Source organism: Myotis daubentonii, chromosome 11, assembly GCF_963259705.1.
Source record: "Myotis daubentonii chromosome 11, mMyoDau2.1, whole genome shotgun sequence".
Classification (NCBI taxonomy): Eukaryota; Metazoa; Chordata; class Mammalia; order Chiroptera; family Vespertilionidae; genus Myotis; species Myotis daubentonii.
In genome coordinates, this window is record NC_081850.1 from 39,173,141 (window position 1) to 39,193,476 (window position 20,336).

The 20,336-nt window shown below is 39.2% G+C and overlaps 1 protein-coding gene across 5 annotated transcripts in view; it reads right to left on the reverse strand.

Moving 5' to 3' along the window:
- The window catches only part of TRPM3 (transient receptor potential cation channel subfamily M member 3), a 713,055-nt gene that overhangs the window by 181,772 nt on the left and 510,947 nt on the right, over positions 1–20,336 (reverse strand). Inside the window, exon 7 of one of the 5 annotated variants that reach the window (XM_059656892.1) lies at positions 9,245–9,319. The exons of the other annotated variants lie outside the window; for them this stretch is intronic. Coding sequence (XP_059512875.1) covers positions 9,245–9,319 — 75 coding nt within the window. The remainder of the gene's footprint in view (positions 1–9,244; positions 9,320–20,336) is intronic. 5 annotated transcript variants of the gene reach the window in all.

Below are 20,336 nucleotides of genomic sequence, written 5' to 3' on the forward strand. Positions count from 1 at the left end.
GAAATAAATTGAAACATGATCTTCCAAAGTTTAAATAGTCTCTCACACAGACCAATAATATGCTTAGGAGGCCCAATTCCTTTCTCCTGTCTCTAAAAGGCTAAAACTTTCTGTTTGGGGGTAGGTGATTTTTTGTATCACTCCCCAGATGCCTTCTACAGGGGCCTCTCCTCAGTGCTTCAATCAGCTTGTTACGCCTTTTGAGTTCTGTGGGTTGGACAAACATACAAATGCCAAATAACAAAACCAATAAACCACAAACCACCTCCAAGTACATTATATGCTAATAAACTAACTTAGCTTTGACTCAGTCAATGGGAAACAATTATTCCCTTGTGGCTAGAGACACTGATTGAAATATTCTGCTATTAATGTCCATGTATAACCAGGACATCCAAACAGCATTCCACATGAATCATTTCAATAGAAAGCCAACAGCCAATCCCATGGGTTTTAAGGCAAGTATTAGTTTCATAAAAGGAAAGCCAGCATTATTTTCTTAGGGGTCATTGTTTGCAGACTTGATGTTTTAATGTAATTGATCTAAGTCTACAAGAAAATTCACCCAAACAAAGCTATAGTCCTCTTAGTCTCTGCTCTGTTCAAAACCCACATCAAAAGGCATTCCTTGCCTTCTCAAGTGTAAAGTAATCAGAGTGTTTCTAATTTATTTTACTTTTTAATACTTTGCCCACACTCCCCCATAATTGTGCCAGGATCTAGGTCCATAGCCTGTACAAGTTCCTTTGGCTTCTTGACAGAAATTAGTAAGCAACAGAGCAGCCAAGGGAATTATGGATGGAAAAAACATTCAAAGACCTAGCCTACTGTGCAGAGCAGAGCTGGGTAAGAGAGGCAGACAGCAAGAAAGAGGGAAATGTTGCTAGTGGTATTTGTATTAATTTACCTTTCCAAAATTATTTTTAAAAATCTCTTTGCATCAGTTAAGGGAAGCTGCAATTTCTTTTCTCAGCCCCCAACGCAAAAGGTTCTGTTCTCTCTTTGAGGAATGTTCTTTTTTATTTACTTTCTGTGATGAACTGATACTCATCCTTCAATTCCCAGATTCAAAGACAAGCCTTCCTCAGGTTCCTCCCTGTGACCACCTCCCACTGCTAGGCAGACTTAGCCATTCTCATTTATATATTTTTATAGCATTTTCTTTTTTTTAAAAAGCACATGCCAATAAGTATGTACCTTACATAGGTCTTGAAGTTTCATATCATTAATTACATGTTTGGACATGTCTTTTCTCTGGAAGGTTTATCTTTACATTCCCAGCATATCCAGTGCTCTATGTGTAGTAGAGCTAAAATTTGGGGTACAGCAAGGAAGGCAGGATACTAAATTACCATCAAGTATATCCTGATTTTTTCATAGGTTAGATGACATTAGATGTGCCACACTAATGGAACTCCCTCCACATGGAAACTTGCAACTAGAGGAAAGAAGATTCCCCATGACACTGTCGCCTATATTTCTCACTAAGTAGAACTGAGTAACCTGATCGGTGTGAATAATACCTGTGTTTCTCAATTGGATGTAACTAATCTACTAAAATTCTCCACTGAGGAGGATTTAGCTTCTTTCTTTCTTTCCCCATGTTCTCATGCCAGTTGGGACATTAGTAAAAGTATCTGTTGTAGACCCAAACTTTTCCTCTGGTTGACCCTTTGGAGTTGGAGGTGAGCAGGTGAACCCATTTGGCCCTCATACTAACACATCATCTCTAATAACTTCATCCTTAAGATATTTTGATCTTTATCTGCCTGGCTCCTGTGTCCACTCTCAGGCATTTGAAACTTGCCCCATCCAAGAGTGAAGTACAACTTTTTGGGCTTCCTCAAGCTTCAACATCCATGAATTGCAATACTGTCATTTCTGTTTCTGGCTTCATTTTGCAGCAGCATCTAACAAACTTGAGCCTCATATTCAAGTTTGTGAACAGGAATTTATTTTTTAGGTGCAAATATGGCCTTCTCTAAAAGATAAGTATTTTCTTGATGTCATAGCTCCTAAAGAAATGACAATTTCATTATGTAAAAAGGATAATTACAAATGGAGCCAAAGCAAGGTTGTTTATGAATTTCAGGGTTGCAGTGAATGATTGTATGTAGTGAAGTCCACTGGCCAATTGGCTAACGGCAGTTTCTCTCCCCCTTAAGGGAAGCAGCCCTGAGCACTTACTAGGTACTGGGCACTCAGCCAGGCAGGTTGCACATGCTTACTCAATCTGCTCAACCACCCTGTGATAGAGATATCATTATCCCCATTTTACTGTTAAAAAAACTGAGGTATAGAGAGTAAGTTGCATGTCTGAACTAGGTTTCAAAGAGAAATTCAGAGTCCACACTCTGCACTCTACCAGGTTGTCTCTCACTAGGGTGACCATATGATTTATCATACAAATGCCAGGACACTTGCGAGTGAACAGGTCATCATTAACTGCTACTTTGGATGACAGGTATAAACTGGAACTGGACAAACCAGTACATATGGTCACTATCTCTCTCATGTCTTAGGTTCTCAAACTCATTTCTGGCAGATTTTAAAAATAGATGCTGTCCTCAGATATTTAGCAAGGGGCCTGAGTTTGTTCACTGTTCTTTGTTGCATCTCCTCCTGATTAAAAAGGCCAAGACTCACAGATGCCCTTCCCAGGTTCCTGGCACCAGGCTTCCAGCTCCATCTAAAGCACAGCTGCTCATTATTAGACATATTCCTCTGAAACACAGAGAGATGAAGCTCCAGGGAAGGATTAGTTCGTTAAGCGAAGGAAAATAGCAGGAACAATACAGCAGCACCTGCATAAATCCCGGAGGGGGAAAAGACCGATTTAAAGTTCCTCACATGTTCTAACATATCCATGATGGTACTAGAAACAAATCTCTTCTACTTTTCTCTCATAAATAAATGCCTCATTACATTCTATCACTTAAGCACATCAAAACGCATGATGAGGAATCAGGAGACAGTCATGGCCCAGGGGCAGGCAGTGGGTGCACTGGGCCCTTAGTCACGGGGGGTATTTAAACTCCTTAACCTGCTTTGTCATGTTTGTGTGAAACAGCCACTTGGCTATTTTCCTACTGCTGCCACCACGAATCATTTGACTGTAATAAGTGCTAGTGCCATCATTCTAAAAAGTGGGCTATCCTAACGTGCTATAGAAGAAAGTGGCACTCTAAGGACTGCCCTGAGAAGCCCGATCCAGATGTATTGCAAATTATCACAACAAGGGGTGTGAAGGAATGCCATTTCAAGTTCTCAGCTCTTCTGATCAGTGTCTGCTCCAGCGCAGTGGCTCTCAAGTTCAGCAAGTATCAGAGTTACCTGGAGGAGCAGTTAAGACACAAACTGCTGGGCTCCATCTCTAGAGCTTCTGTGGGATTTGAGAATGTGTATTTCTGACAAGTTCCCAAGTGATGTTATTGCTCTGGTTCATGGACCACACTTTGGGAACCGCTGCCCTGGCATAAAGCCGCAGGGAGAAGAGACTCCCCCCTGTGCAAAGAAGTGAAATCCAAGGTGTGCCCCCTCAGGTAAAGTAAGATGAAAGCCCATGGAGCAGCACTGAAACACCCATGTTATGTTTCCAACAGCCTATTCCCAAGTCTACACCAGGAGTGAGCAAACTTTTTCTGCAAAAGACCAGATAGTAAATATTTTCAGACTTGCAGGCCAAATGGTCCTATTGCAACCATCTCCGTGCTCAACTCTGTCACTGTAACTCAGAAGCAGTATAGATGGTACATGAATGAGCATGGACTTGGCTGTGTGCCAATAAAGCTTTATTTACAAAGACAGATGGCTCACTGGATTTGGCCCGCGAGCCATAGTTTGCCAACCTTTGGGTCTAACTAATGTGATAAAAATGATTCGCGTAAGGCAACACCTGTTAGTTTGCCCAGCCCGAGCATGCCTATGATCAAGTTGGAAACCTGACTGTGTAAACCAAGCGTTGACACCTGTTCTACTTGTAAGTGATTGATGCAATATGTCCTTATCAGAACATACGCACTCTTCTTGCAATTCAGCCCCTAGAACCAACTACTTCAAAAGGACTCTCTTAACCACTTCATCCCATTTAATACATTCTCTACTTGCTACTATGCCTAAAGGTAAAGAATATCTTTTTTGTGTAGCAAGATCATTTTCGGAGTTATTAATTACTTTATATTTTGTTTTCCAGTGCTCTTTCTATCTCCTCATTTCAAAAAGGGTTCACCAGGCTGTCTTTTCTCCTGGGAGACTTGCATTGCTGACCTGAAGAGAAGCTTCCTCAATAACTTTTGTTAAAAACCTAAGCCACTGATGTCTGGAAGGGGAAGAAGAGAAAGGCAAGTATGTTGATGGGGAGAACGGGAGAAAATTACCCAACCCTGGAACTGGGAGAAGGGACTAACGACATCCCTAATGGTCATTTCCTGGACCCCTTCTTATTTGACCTGTCGGCGGCATTTGGCCATTTCTTTCTCTCCTTCTTGCTCAGTCCATATGGCCCCACAGGCCTGCTGAGGTTCTTCAAACACGATGCCCATGTTTCCACCGCAGCACCTTTAACTGCTGTCCCCTCATCTAGAAATGGTCTAGATGTGTTCTTCCCAAATTACCCCATAGCTTGCTCTCTCACTGCCTCCAAGTCGTTCCTGAAAAGACATCCCCTTTTCAGTGAGGTCTTCCCACCACTCCCTTTCAATTGCAACTCCTTCCCCGCACTGCCTTTTCTGCAATACCTCTCTCCCTGGCACTTATCACTACTGAATACACTATGCGTATATTTTGTTTATTTTCTGTCTTCTCTACCCAAATGGAGCTCCACAGGGATGTGATTAGCAAAGGCACCTGGTCTGAGGGGGACTGCTATGAAGTGCACCTTGGGGTGCCAGGCCTGAGGCTGCCGTACCCTGAGCACTGGTGACACCAGCTGTAGAAAAATCCCACTGGCTTTACTTGGGGAGGGGGCACCAGGGCCCTCCGCCCCAGCGGCCAAGCAGGCTTGGCAGTCACTGTATCAGCGGTAACCTTGGCTGAGGGAAGTTAAGAGGCCCTTTCCCAATTTTCCAGAAATACTGTAAACATGAGAGGGGGCAGGGTTAGAGAGAGGGAGGAGTCTGAAGGTGGAAGGAGAGAGAGGAAGGGGGAGAGAAAGAGGAGTGAGAGGAAAGGAAGAGGGAAGGTGGGAGGTAGGGTGAGGAGGAAAAGAGGGAGAGAGACCAGGAGGGTGGAGAGAGAGATAGATCTAATAAAGATTAAGATTGAATTTACAAAAACTAGATAAAAAGAGGCTTAGACTTGGGTTTATGTGAATTAAGGAAAGAATTTACTATGTGGCATTTCCTAAATGCTGAAATTTATGAATTTCAGTATAATAATGAAATAATAACAATAATGTATAATAACAATAATGTATACTCACTACAATGATTCTTATTCATTGAATAATAAAGCCAAATAAATTAAGAGAATGAAACAAATCCTGCTCCATGCATGCCAAGAAAGCAGAACCTACAAGTGCATATACCAGGGCAGTGAGTCTTTGATTCCCTCCCACACTCCAGGGGCAGGAACACACATTTAATTGCTGCCTCCTTCAGGATCTCCCCCAGATTTCACAGGAAGTTGTGATGTGCACCCAAGTCGGTGCTCACTGCCTGTGGATGGAAGACATGCTGCTAATGAGGAGGGTTCAGCTCAGATCTGTTTGATACTAGAAAAGCTGACTCCTCAATCCTCACCCTTCGTTTAGCAAAGGTGCACCTGTTTTTTTCCTCCCCTGCCTCATTCCAGCAGGAACTGTCCACAGAACCCCGCATGGACACAGAGATGCCAAGGCTCATTAGCCACCAAGAACCATTGACTGTTTGGCCTGAGATTTGGGACATCGGTGTTAGCCTGCGGGGTGGTGGCAGGTGGAACTCCACGCAGCTTTTGAAATCTGGCCTCGCAGAACAGGGATTGCCTGCTCAGTGAGGGGAATAGCTGCTTATTCATTTCACAAATGGATGCCAAAAAAGAAAAAAAAACATATCAGCTGTCACTAATTTGGTCAATAATAGGGCATAACATCTTTATTATCACTTGTCTTGGGGGTTAATGATCTTTAGCTAATGGTTCAAGGTTAAAAGATTTTTATTCTGTTAGAATGTCTGACAACTCTATTAGTGGCATTGTGGGAACAATATTCCTAGTCATTGTGCAAGCCCATATGAATTATACTTCACTTTTACATCCATTAGTTTCAATGGCTTGAAATGCTCCAAATAATTTTTTTTGAAGGGATGGGGAAAATACTTTCAATTCTAGGAAGGGGTTTTGAAGGGTCCTCTGATTAAATTCCCTGGCCTCATCCATTTCAAGCAAATTAAAATCTCAGCCCACTTTTTCTATAAGACCCTTAGAGAATGAGATACCTTATCTTCTCCAAATATATCCCACTGTAAAACTGTTGATTATGGCAGAAAAGTACTCAGTCAGCACAAGTTTTCTCATTAGCTTTGTTTGTCTAACTTTCTGAAGTTAGCTATGCATTTATACGAAATGGGTTGATCCTAATCTAGACTGAAAAGCAGCCACGGACAATTATCATTTTAAAGAATGAGGGAAAAATCGATAGGTATTTCTTTTCCTGCATAAATGGAAATAATGAAGCCATGAGAGCCTTGGCAGCTACAGAAAATATATTCTCAGTCTCTCTAAATTCATAAGGCGGAAATGATTTAGCAACAAGTGCAGTTTCTCAGAGTGAATGCTTTCATGCAAATGACAGTTAGAAGCATGGGCGGTGATCTTTCCTGGACATGTCCCTATCCATTTATCCTCCCAGAGTCTTTCTATGTGTTATTGCTTTATTATTTGTCCTTCCTTTATGGCTTTTAATACCTAAGCTTATTTATTGTAGTTTTATGTCAGGCTGGAAACCAGAGCTAAAAATCAGGCCAGAAAAACAAATGTTGATGTTTACTCTAAAAATTTATTGAGTACCTACCTGCATGTGCCAGGCACTGTGCTCGGTTTACAGGATGACAAACATGAGTGAGACCCGGCCTCTGCTCACAAGGGGCTCACAACTTACAGGTGATGAGGGCCAGTGCAGGCAGGTAGACAGATAACCACTCTACCAAAGAGAGCCACTGCTACAGAGAGTGCTGTGGGAGTATGGAGGATGTGGTGAATAACTGAGCCTAAAAGATCATGGTGTGTGTGTGTGTGTGTGTGTGTGTGTGTGTGTGTGTGTGTGTGTGATTTCATAGAAGAGAAGATTCTGAACTGAGACTTGAAGTGTAAGTTTTGCCAATAGGTAGAGTAAGGGAGACATTGGAATTATGTCAAGATAGGACAAAAACGTATCTGACAGGTTATGTCATTTAAAGGAGACTGCAAGTAGCTCAGAATGGGTGGGACATAGGTCCACATGCATTATGGAAGGAGAAGCTAGAAAAACAAGAAATAATAAAGATATGGATGGTCTTTTGATAGTGAAACAGGAAGAGACTGGGTCCAAACAAGAAGGTTTATATTATCATGAAAGGAACCTATTAGATCCAACCAGCAGAGTAAACTTTGCTGACTTTGGGACCATATGCCAGTCAAACATTTGCATCTCAGATCTATTTTGATGTGAAAGGAGATCTCAGCATTCTTCCCCGTTGTGGAAGAATCCAAGACCTTATAAAAATCATGGACATTTCCCCTGTTACACTCATTTGTTTACAGAAACTGTCTCAGTCCCCGAGCAAGTATTTCTAATGTGGAAGAGGTTCTTTCCTCAAAAAGAGAGAGCTCCTAGCTTGAATTGGAAAATGAGTCAGATAAACAAGACAGGCAAACACTAAGAAATAGGTTCCACTCAAATTTGTTCCATTCTCTCAACATTATTCTTTTGACTTCATTGTTGTTTTGATTGACAAAGTGACTTTTCATTAACAAGCATGACAACCTTTTCAGCGACACAGCCAACTGTGTCCAGCCAAGATGAAGAGAGAACAGATGCCTAAACTGTGCTGGCTTCTTCACACAACCTATTATTTAGAGGAAAATTCTTTACAAGGAGCACATTCAGTTGAGAACATCCAAAAAATGGCAAGTCACCACATTAACTGATTATGAATTTGGTATTTGTATTGTGGATGGCCTTTTACGCGATTTGTGTCTGCCAGCAGTAGAAAGTCTGCATGACTGGGCCAAACAGGTTAAAGCAACCCCAGAAGGCAATGCTATGTTCCCGATATACATGTAACCTTCCCAGAGGAAATTTAACTTCCTTGTCAAGTCATGTGATTTGAACCCAGGGCTTTCAGCCTTTAAGAATATAAATCCGCTGCTTCCTACTTTCAGGACTTCCTAAATGAAGTTCTGCTATGACCATTAACGTACAAAGTTGTTATTTATCTCATGGAACAGTTATGGGCTCACTGATGGAAAATTTCATGTCATGGTTACCCCAATGTGTTGGATGATGGTGCAATGATCAAAAAAGATGCCAGTGATGACAATTGAACGTCCCTTTGCCTTCCCAGCCTCCTTCATATATTCTCAGGCATAGGATGACAAAGGGAAGTCCACAAGTCACATGAAGAAAGACTGTAGCCATGGGCACACGATCAGGAGCTCCTCTGTTTGCCTCCACCCCCACCCCCCATGCCATCACCCTGTTCTACCTCCCGCTAGTGCTGTTCCTGTGAGTTCCTCCACCATCTTGACACTGGGCAATGTCCTCTGCCCAGAGTTCTGCCAATGATTAATTTCACCTAAACTGATGCTCAAAACGTGTCTGGCATAGTTTGTGTTCAAATAGTTACTGAATAAAATAAGAACCTCTAAGTCCTCCAAGGTAACAGAATTTTAGGGGGATGTCTTTTTGAGTGAAACAATGCTTTCTTGTGTAGGGTGAAAAGAGCAAGGGTGTTAGAATCCCGTCAGTCTAAGAAGATAATTCCTGCCTGAATATTTTTGTATGAAAAGAGACAGTATATGTAAAAATGCCAAGCATTGTGCCTGGATCATACTAGGACCTCAGTAAATGCTCATTCCTGCCTCCCTATCTTACATGGTATTTTAAGATGATAAATGAAAAGAAGTAACTAACTCTGATGTGGCTGGATGTCTTAGAAAAGAAGGAGATAAACAGCAGTCATAAGAAAGAGCACTATTATGAATTTCTAAAGGAAATGCATGATTCTATGGTTATTTTTCTTGGTTGGGGTTTAAGAGGAAATTCATGTTGTCCATTAATTATACTTACCAATTCGGTCTAATTGGCAACTACCCCCAAATGAATAAAACACGTGGGACTCAAGAGAGAAAAACGGCAGGCATCCTGTCCAAAAATAAAATCTCTGAAATTTCTACAACCCAACGGTTGGATACACTTTTATTAAAGCAGACCGATCACCCAATTTATATGAATTTATACATGTGATGGCAATGGAAGATGCACATTCAGAATGACGCAAAGCATTAAATAGCCCTTCTGTACCATCTAGAGATTGTCCCATCACTCCTTCACCTAAACAGGTCCTTAAAATCAACATTCTCTTTGCTGAGGGGGTTTCCTTCCATTATTCCGGTTCAGCCTAGCTGATTGCTGTGGTGGTTCTCGGGTCAAGTGAGTTAAGTCATGCTAAGTACCTGCAACAATGCTTAACATTTAGTAAATTCCTCAAGAAATGTTAGTTGTTGCAATACTAATTATAATGAACCTTTCAATGCTGTGTTTTCTAAGACTGAACAAGAACTGAATTTCCCCCTTCCTACTTTAAAAAAACATCTTTCTGATTTCTGGAGATATGTGTCCTCTTCTCAGGTGATTAGCTACTTTTGACCTAGAAGGAATACTTTTTTCAGAGGCTAATGTACTTAATTTCTTTTTAAAGAGGAATTGAAACCAAGATCAACTTGTCACTCAATATGTGTAATATTATTGACTGAAGAGATGCCCACATTTCCTTCTCTTTTCTTTCTCTTATTGGCCAAGAAAATGACTAGTTAGATAGATAAATAGATATAATATATATTGATTATATCTATATCATATACATCTCTATCATCTTTCTTTTATCTATCATCTATCTATTATCTATCTATCTATCATCTATTAGCTTCAAAAAAGTCATCAAAACTATTTCATTATAATAGGTTTCCTACCAATTTGGCTATTCTACCCCTTACTGGGAGATAAATTTAATGGTAAATCATCTCTCTGCAGTTGTTAACTTACTGAACAAGCTAGCTTTGGGTTAGATGACTCAGGCAGTGTCTCATTTCAAAGGGAGGCCTCCGCTCTGACCTTCTTTAATTTTTCCCCAGAAACAACATGTTTGGAGGACCCCAGGCCCTCAAGTGAGGTCTTCTGGCCCTAGCTTCAAGCCAGACTTGCAGAGCAGCCTCAACCTGTGGCAGCTGTTGGCAGTCAGTGGTTGGGCAGCGGGTAGCTGATTGGTCAGAGGCATAGTAGGGTCTCACCCCACTTTTCACAGAATTTGGTAAATCCTCACTGCCCATAACCTGTCAGAGCTGCCTTTTCATAAGAATGTACTCACTGGGGAAAGCATAAAGCAATATTCCTCGAAGCACAAACTATAGAGGCTGGTTCCTCTGGATTCTCAATAATTTGCAAAATAACAAGCTAAGAATAACTACTGTGTGTTTTCCAGAAAGTTACTAATTAGCATGTTCCTGAGAACATAAATTCGGCTTGGGAGGACAGGCCTCCCCGGGCCGCTATACCACTGTGTACAGAAATTAGACCTCTTGCTAAGTACTATGAGCAAAGCCTCAAATAGACATCAATACAAACCCTACTGGAAACGTAGCATGAGCATTTGTTCATGGAACCACACTCAGAATTGACTTAGCTATTTTTCTGTGCAGAGTGAATAGCACTGTTATGTTTTCAGTTTATTTCTTTGTACCCCCCATACCAAATCCTAATGAACAAAAGTTAAAATGACATTTTAGTGAAGGTCAACTAGCTCTGTTGCATGGTTAAAAATGGAAAGTCTGGGTATCAGGTATCCATTGAGTGTGACCCCAAATATCTTGATATTTCCTTAATTATCCTTCAGGACATAGTGGGAAAATGTTCTCGGGGGAAAATGAGGGAATAAAGGACTAAGGATTTTGCATCAAATGAGCCTGATGCCCTAAGATCCTGCTTTTGTTCCTTGCTCAGGTGCACAGAAAACCTTTTTCTGATTTGAGTTTCTCTGGCGCTAAATTAAATGAAATAAGAAAAATACCTCCCAAACCAAGGTAGTGACCATGCTGAGCAAAGAGCTGCAGACTACAAAGGGGAATTCTGAGTTCACATAAAAGCTGTGCCACCTAATTCACTATATACGTGTAAGCAGGAACTGACCTTTTCTAAGTGGGTTTTCCCATCTGGTAAATGAAGGCAATAAATAGATGAAATATATGTAATGTATCTATATCTATACCTATATCCATACCTATATCTATACCTATATCCATACCTATATCTAACATATATCACCTATATAGGTATACCTATATCATCTATATCTATATTATACATATATGTCTATATGTATAATGTATGTATAATGTCCCATCTATCATATTATTCTATAGTTTACCTTCATATCACCTTATTAAGAAGATTTGATTAAAGGTAAACAGTGAAAATACATAACTTCTCCGTATGATTCTAATGGTCATATTCCTAAAAAATTAACACTAGTTCACATGTAGCTGAAATTTTGCTTAAGACACAATAAATAATTTAATAAAAATTAAAAAAAGAATTAGCCTGCATGCTGTTCATTAAATTTCTGGATGTTGAATGTTTTTAGCTACATCACTTGCCATCATTGCCAGCATTACATCTGTCAAAATCTTTCTTAAAATACCTTGGCCTTGTATCCTTATGAATATTCCTCCAGATATGTTCTCTGTCTGACTTCCTATTGCACTTTGTATCACCGAAGGGCATTTAACACTTGCTGCTTTATAATGCAGCTCTTTGCACACTGAGAGGCGAGAGAGCACAGTGGTTGAGGCATGTATGCAGGAAGACTTCTTGGGTCTGCCACTTATTAGCAGTCTGACCTTGGGACTATTCCTTGATCTCTTTGAGCTTCAGTGAACTTTTGGATCAATGGGAGTAACAATAATGCTACTCACTTCATAGGGTTGTTATAAGAATTAAATCAATTTTGTTTTTGTAAAGGGTTTAGAATAACACTTAGTAAATACTAGTTATCAATGTATTTGTAAAACTCCAAGTTCTTCAAGTGTACAGCTAGGTCTTATTTATCTTGCACCCCATAAAGTGCTTTGTATATTATAAGCACACAAGCAAAGACTGGTAGGGTAAGACAAGTACTATGAAGCGGAAATATAAGAGAGAGAGCAATCGCTATTTATTTTAAATGAAAGGTATTTGGAGTTCTCATTTTTGCCACATTTTGAAAAGCTGAAGAACTTATGACATGTGCTTTGGCTCCATACGAAGCATCTTAAAAGTATAGAGGAATAAAGAATATAGTGGGAGCCACTGTTTCCCCAGGGAGCATGACAGACAACCTTTAGCATGCAACAGCTGTTGAATGAGCTGTTGAGCGATCTGGGTTCCATCACAGAGAGTAGGGCTGAGAGAGAAAGGAGTTGGACTTTGGGGTGCCCAGGAGCATGATGAAGGAAAAAATAAATAATCTAACTCTAATAGGTTGTACTCACGGTACAGATACAAAAGTCGGGACGTTTCAGTAGCCCCATTATAGAGCACTAGAGTATCTGGTTATGGCTAAGGATTGGGGACAAACTTAGGCTACTTTGCCATTCACCAACTCTTAATAGAAAAGATAATTTTGCTTTCAGTTCAGCTATTATCAAATGTAAGCATACAACCTATTGCCTTGGTCTCATGATTTTTATACACATCCTTTAGATAGGATTTTAGAATATTATTCTTTATGATGTTTCCTTAACCAGCCCATCCCCCTAGATTTTCTGACTTAATTCTTTCCATTTGTCTTAGAAGGAGAGGAGGGTTGCCAGCAGACTGAGTGAACAAGGGAAATCAAAGCTGTGCTGGCTCCTTACCCACAGGTCAAGAATGACATAGTATATGCACTCAAGGGAAGAAGGCACTAAACTGCCTTACATGGATAGGCATACTACTTCCAAAGGCTTTCTTTCTTCCTCCCTCCCTCTCTGCCTTCTTCATTCCTTTCCTTCTTTCCATCTTTCTTCCCTCCCTTTTCCCTTCTCTTTTCTCTTCCCCTCCCCTCTCTCTCTCTCTTTCTCTTATAAAATATGTATTTGCTCATGTAAAAAACAACATTAAAAGTGTCAATTCTCATTTTACCTTTCCCACCTCAAGTCTCACTCCCTAGAAGCTGCGACTAATAATTGTTCACCTGTGTCCTTTCAGATGTTTTATAAGTATACATGTATATCTGTATATACATATATACATATATATACACATAGATATGTATATACATATATAATTTTAAAAAGAGAAATGTTATAGTAAGCACAGATGTGTGTTATACAGCTGGTTTTTAACTTTAGAAAAGAAAAAATTTACCCTTGGATATCTTTCCATATAAACCCAAACAGAGTTGCTGCATTACTCACAATAGCTTCAGAGTATTTCACTGTATATCTACATATAATTTAATGAGTCACATATTGGCGAATCTTTGGGTTAATTCCATTTTTATTACTCTAAACATTATTGCAATGAATATGCATAGAATAAATTCCTAGAAGTAAAATTATAGGCCCAAAGGATATGTACATTTAAAATTTAATAGGGTTACCAAACTGTCTTTCAAATAGGTCGTCCATATTTACACACACACCAGTACACATTTCCATCTACTACACTTACTGACACGAGATATTTTACTAGTAAAACTTTGTGTTTTGCTAATCGGATACATTAAAAATCATTTCATTTCTCTTAATTTTCATTTATTTAATTTTGAATGAGGCTGAGCACTTGCATTTTCTTCCCTGTGCTCTTTCTGTTGATATATTTTGCCCATTTTCTTATAGGATTTTTCCTTTGAATTGTATGTGCTGTTTGATTATTATGGAAACTAGCTCCTCTTCAGGGTAGCAAATATCTCCTTTGCTTTGTCATTTGTTTACTGAATTTGTTTATAGTGTTTTCTAATGGGGTTCCTAAACTTTGAGTCCATTTTCTACAGAAACTGGTGTGAATAAAAAAAATCACAATAGTTCTGAGTTTGCTGTTATGAAAAGATGAAGGAAAATGCGCCAGGTAAGGCAGACACAAAGCGACGAAACTGCTCTACATAGAGAGTATCCAGAAAGGAAAGTGAGGCTTATTTTCGAAGCCCCTGCCGTTGGTTTCTTTAAATCTGTAAGGCAACAGGTCCCTTAGACAGGCGGGAAACCCCAACTGTCTTAAAACTCTGCCGTTTTTTTAAGGCTCTGCCTTTTGAGTTTCACTGGATAACATGAACTAAAATACAAAGAAAACCTAATCAATAGTGTCACGTGTACGTCAGCCTCTAAAACAGGTGACCACTCACCATCCATGAGGAGAAGCTCTACTAACTCATCTTAATAACTGCCGGCATCAGCAAATACTCTCAACTGTATATGTTCTGGCATTCAGGAGGTTTTTAAGAGCCCTTCAGCTGCATCTTGCCAAATTATTAATTACCATTTAGGGATTATTAACATGTAGAAATGTCAAATTGGATAATTGGTATATAAAAAGGCTTTAAACTCCCCACAAGCTCATCTGCTTATCAGGTCTCATCAAATGTTCCTCAACAAAGTAGGAAGATGGGCTGTTCTTATTCCCTAAGATAGGTCTCTTGTCCTTTTCCCCAACAGGCCAAAGCTCAGTTTTTTTTAAAAAATATGTTTTTTATTGATTTTTTTTTTTTTTACAGAGAGGAAGGGAGAGGGATAGAGAGTTAGAAACATTGATGGGAGAGAAACATCAATCAGCTGCCTCCTGCACACCTCCTACTGGGGATGTGCCCACAACCAAGGTACATGCCCTTGACCGGAATTGAACCTGGGACCTTTCAGTCTGCAGCCGATGCTCTATCCACTGAGCCAAACCGGTTAGGGCTAAAGCTCAGTTTTAAGATGGACTTGAAAAGCCGGCCAATCTCCATTCTGCTGTCATATGTAGGTCACATTTTTCCAGGATTTATTTTTGAAACATTAATATTAATAGTACAGTGTCATAGAAACATAGAATCTATTCTATTTATTTTTAATATCTTGGGATTTTAAATGTTACCAAATAACATGCAGCAAAATACATGGCTAAGGATTCATTAGGGAATGTACATGCATTATGCATAGCCTGGCATATGCAAGTACTCTGAGGCTAACGGGATCTGTTCAAGTTAGTTAACTTAAAAAAACTCACAGATGAAGAGTGGAAGAGCAAGATATGAAGCATACAGTATTGGAGCTATTTTTGGACAAGACTTCCCAGTGATATTGGAACATATAGGTGTGTCTTATGAATGGCAGATACATTTTATCTCGCGACAACTCCAGCTACTTCTTAATAATCATCTGGCATGCTATACTGAAAAGGGGTGGCAAAACTGCTAGTTGTACCCCAAGACCTACTCTTTCCTTCTTTCGTAGTGATAAAATATTTAGCTGGCTATGTGTTTACACAGAATAAAGACTACATTTTAGAATCCCTTTTTAGGTAGGTATGAACAAGTGACCACATATTGGCACTTAGGATGTAAGCCAAAATGGTGTGTATGGCTTTCTTATTGTGCCTTTTAAAGGACGAGTTATGATTTTTCCTTGTTCATTTTTCCTGATTCCTCTGGCCAGAAATAGAGGCAATGGTGAGCTCCCATGGATCCATGAAAACAGAGATGGGCAGAGCGAAAGAAAGAAGGAATCTGAATTCTCAACACTGTGAGGTTATCACATCAAATCTGCACTCATGTTCAGAATAACATATGCATGAGAAAGAAACTCCCATCTCATTTAGGCATCCATTGTGTTGAGTCTTTATTACAGCAGCAGAGCCTCTGTTCTAGTGAATGAAATGGTTCGGAGCTAGATGAAGGCTCAGTGGAAAGAGTACCATGCTAGGTTTGCAATGTTGACCATGGGCAAGGGCCCCAAGGGCCTCATAACAACTCTCCCTGTGTGGATATCCAACTTACTCCAAGATGGAAAACTTTCCAAAGAAACCTTCATGTAGCTCATACCTTATATCTTCCCTTTGCCATCTGCCTCCCTCTCTGTGCTACTGTTGACCACTTCAGGCTTGGCCTTTCTGTATTTGATATAAATACAAAGAAATGAGACTGACTTAATCATAAGAATAAAGATAAGTAATATGTATATACTTATGATATATCATTTATTTATATATAAGTGATTACAATCCTTCAAAATAGTCTCCTGGCTGCTCTATGTTATTTCATCGCTGCTGCTCTTGCTAAAACGTTAAAAAAAATTTTTTTGAAACTGTAAATTCACATATTTCTTATAGTAATATGACTGGGTCAAATCACTTAAATTTATTTCATGCCAACTCAGCATCTCTTTATTGAGCACTTATTATGTGCATTAATATTAGTTTTGGTGTCAGAGAGGTTGGTAAATCTATTAAGGATGTCAACAATACTCTTTAGATAATCTACGTCAAATTTCCAGGGTAAGTTGACTTCATAATTTAACAAAAGGAAAATACTCAGACATAAAAGGTGTCTACTGCAGTCCCGGGAAATGAGAAACACATATCAGAAATGAAAGATTATTAATTTTTAAAAAGCATTGCTTTGTGGTGTTTTATCTCATAAATTTATTCATTCAGTCAAGATTTATATTACTGCCTTGCTCCCTTATTTCCAAAACAATTCTCAGTTTTGTATAGATAAAAACAACCAGAGTTCTCTTTGTATTCAATTTTGAACTCTTTATTCTACTAGAATTTTGATTTATTAAAATATCCCTTGGGCAATGAATTCTAGGGAGTAGGCTCTCTAGGGGATAAAGTAACCACATTTCCGGGCCTCTGCCTACACCCCCAAATCAGCTAATAATGGTGGACTGTAGGGTTTCTCTGAAGCAAGCCCTCAACAACGGGGAGCCCCACTGTTGAGCACATTTCTGGAGTTACTGAGACTGGAATGTATAAAGCAGTGGTGCTAAGCGCAGGTGCTGCTGAGTTGGAAATTCTGATTTACTTCATGAGTCAGTTCTGCCTGTTAAGCAGGTTGGTGTTTCTCTCCAAATGAAAAAGAGCTCCTTAGAGCCATAATGCGGAAAGGTCAACTCAAGTCCACTGACAGTTTTGAATACACTGAGAGCTCAAACATAGACTGATTTTGGTTCTCACCCAGAAGAGTGCAGATTCAGAACATATGAAGTTAGACATGAGGCAGAACTACCCAACAGCAAGTGACATGAGGATCTGGAGGAAATATACGAGGGCTGGCACCCAGCCTGTGCTTCACAGGTGGTTAAATGTTTTGAATCTCACCAGTGGCTCACAACTGCTGCTGTTTCTGCAAGTCTTTTACCTTGAAAAGGCGTGGCCCCGCTGAGTCAGCTATTAGAAATATTTGGGAAAAACAAACAAAGAGAAAACTCAAGGAAACAAACGTAGTCAGAGCAGTGTTTCCTAAGGCATATGATTGGCATTTGGGCCAGGTGATGCTTCATGTGAAACTGGCCTGCGTGTGGTAGATATTAACATTCCTGCCTCCTCTCCAGTGCCATTCAGGAGCACCTGAAATTGTGTCAATCCCAAATCCCCCTGATATTTTTAAATGTCTCCTAGAGGAGGCAATGTCAACCTGGTGGAGGATGACTACAGCCATGTTTAAGAATTATCACCAAAAAATGGTGGTAAGGGAGCTAGGGTATAAATGGTGCAGTCATGAGTACTTCTTTCTAATTATGGAGATTTCACTGAAATGAAATGCTTTAAATTAGTTGTGTCAGCTCACAGAGATGAACTTAGTATTTTATTTTATTATTATTTTGAATCCTCACCTAAGAATATATTTATAGATTTTTTTTTAGAGAAAGAGGAAGGAACTGAGAGAGAGAGAGAGAGAGAGAGAGAGAGAGAGAGAGAGATTGATTGGGTGCCTCCTATATGTGTCCAAACTGGGGATCAAACCTTCAACCTAGGTTTGAAGGTTTGACCAGGAATTGAACCTGCAAACTTTCAGTGAATGGGATGATGCACCAACAAACTGAGCCACACTGGTCAGGGCATGAGATTTTTAAAATAAAATCTCATATAACCGATTATACTTTACCACTGTTGACTCACTCTGTTCATTAGAATGTTTATGGGGCTCGTCTATCATACAAGCCAGTGGAATGGGGAAATATTTGTTCCCATAATAAGGCTTAACATCTCAGGAATGATAGTTTATACTGCTGAGAGACAATATTATCATTATTTTTGTTAGTTTGTGTGAGTAAATACACAGTCATAAATGAATAGGTGTTTTGATTTAGGGTATGAACAATAAAACATGCTTTCCAGCAAACTCTCAACAGCAATATCCTCAAATATCAAATTTAATTATGCCTGTGAATTCTGCAATCATTTCTGCTACTTGTTTACTTAGCAATGCCAAGCCCATTTTAATCTGCTGCTTTAGAGGAAAGTACTCTTGGTGGCTTCCTCAAATGTCAGTCGTTACAAAGGGGCAAAGGAAGAGCAGAACATCAAATTCTCTTTCAAGAAAATCCTGAAAGTAGCAAAAGCACTGGTTAAGGAAATTTAAACCTACCAGATACTCTTATCAATTAATGTCACAAAATAGTATACCTGTAACTACTGTATCTATGATGCCTTGGACTATGAATTTAGTCTGACGCAGATTCCACTTTATAGTAGGGAGATGATAAAGTCAGAAAATTCTAGTCTTACAAGGAAATATCCTACAACCAAAGTTGATGTTCACAATATAATTAGACATGTAATCCAAATAAAAATTTGCATTCTGCCAAATCTAAAATAAAATTCAAATACAAAGGAGTAACACTTTAATCAAACTTAGTCCAAAGAGAACCAGATTCCTGTCATCTTTCCCCATTTCATTCACCTTTTTGAATAAAGTGGTAAATTACAAGAAAAAAAGCTGATATTGGACCAAATATAAGCTTTTAAGATATATTCTTGGCCAATTCACCTTTAGCACAAGATCTGACACTTCCAAGTAGAGACTCAACAAACCTAACTGACATTCGTAATGATTACTCCAACACACGGGGATAGCTTGAATCTCTAAAGAAAGATTAAATTTTCTCATTATTCTCTATTTGCTCAGGCAGGAGGAATAACACAGTTTAGAATATATTTTCAATAATGCAGAAAAAACAAAGAAGTTTTCTGGTTATTGCTGCAATGACTGAGAATGTAAATCAATCACACTTCAATAAGTAAGGTGAGCAGAGGCTGGATGATATGTTCCAGAATATAATTGTGAGCCTCATTTTCCCCTTCGGACTCAAGGATGCATGGCTTAACAATCGGAGCCAGTTTCCATGTGTGGTAGAGAAATCCTGATGAACACCCTAGACTCTGATGGGCTTTGAATGAAAGGGCTTGGGTCTCAGGTTGGCACCGATGGCAGTCAGGCCATATACATAGGACATGGCTTCCTGCCGGGGGACCACAGTGCCCCGAAGTCAGAAAGGCACCCAATCTTTCTGAAGCGCCACATGACAGATCCTTCATTCACTGACTCATTTAATCACAACATTGTGAGGGAATATTGTCCCTGGTTCACAGTTGCAGAAACAAAAATCTAAGAGAAATACGGTAATTTGTCTAAGGTCACAGCTATGATGATCTGAATTTCCAGGTCTCCCTGCCACTGTCAGCTTATTGTCACTGGTGATAAACACAGGTCTCCTCTTTTCCCAAATGTTATATTCTTCCCTCTTAACTCTTGAAAGAAAGTCAAAATTTCTGGGGATTTTTCTAATCTTCCTTTTAAAGAATTGCTAGGCAATATTTAAATGGCTTTTGGCCTGCTAAGAGTAGAACTAGGACTTGAAAAGATTATTGTCAAATTTTCTGGATACATTTTAGAATTAAATAATAAAATTTTAATTCTTGAAAGAATTGTTAAAGAGTTCTTGGATAATGTTTGCCATTATGTTGTCACTGAGTTAAAGAAATACTTCTAAAATCTACCCTACATTTTGCCAATACAAGTTAAAAAATGTTTTGGTACTATAATATTTATGATAATGAAATATAATGAAATTAAATGAATGTCTGGATTTCCTTCAAAATTATTTTGAGATGAAAGAAAACCGTTATTATTTTGAATTTGTGCACCAGGCCTCTAATTGATATATAT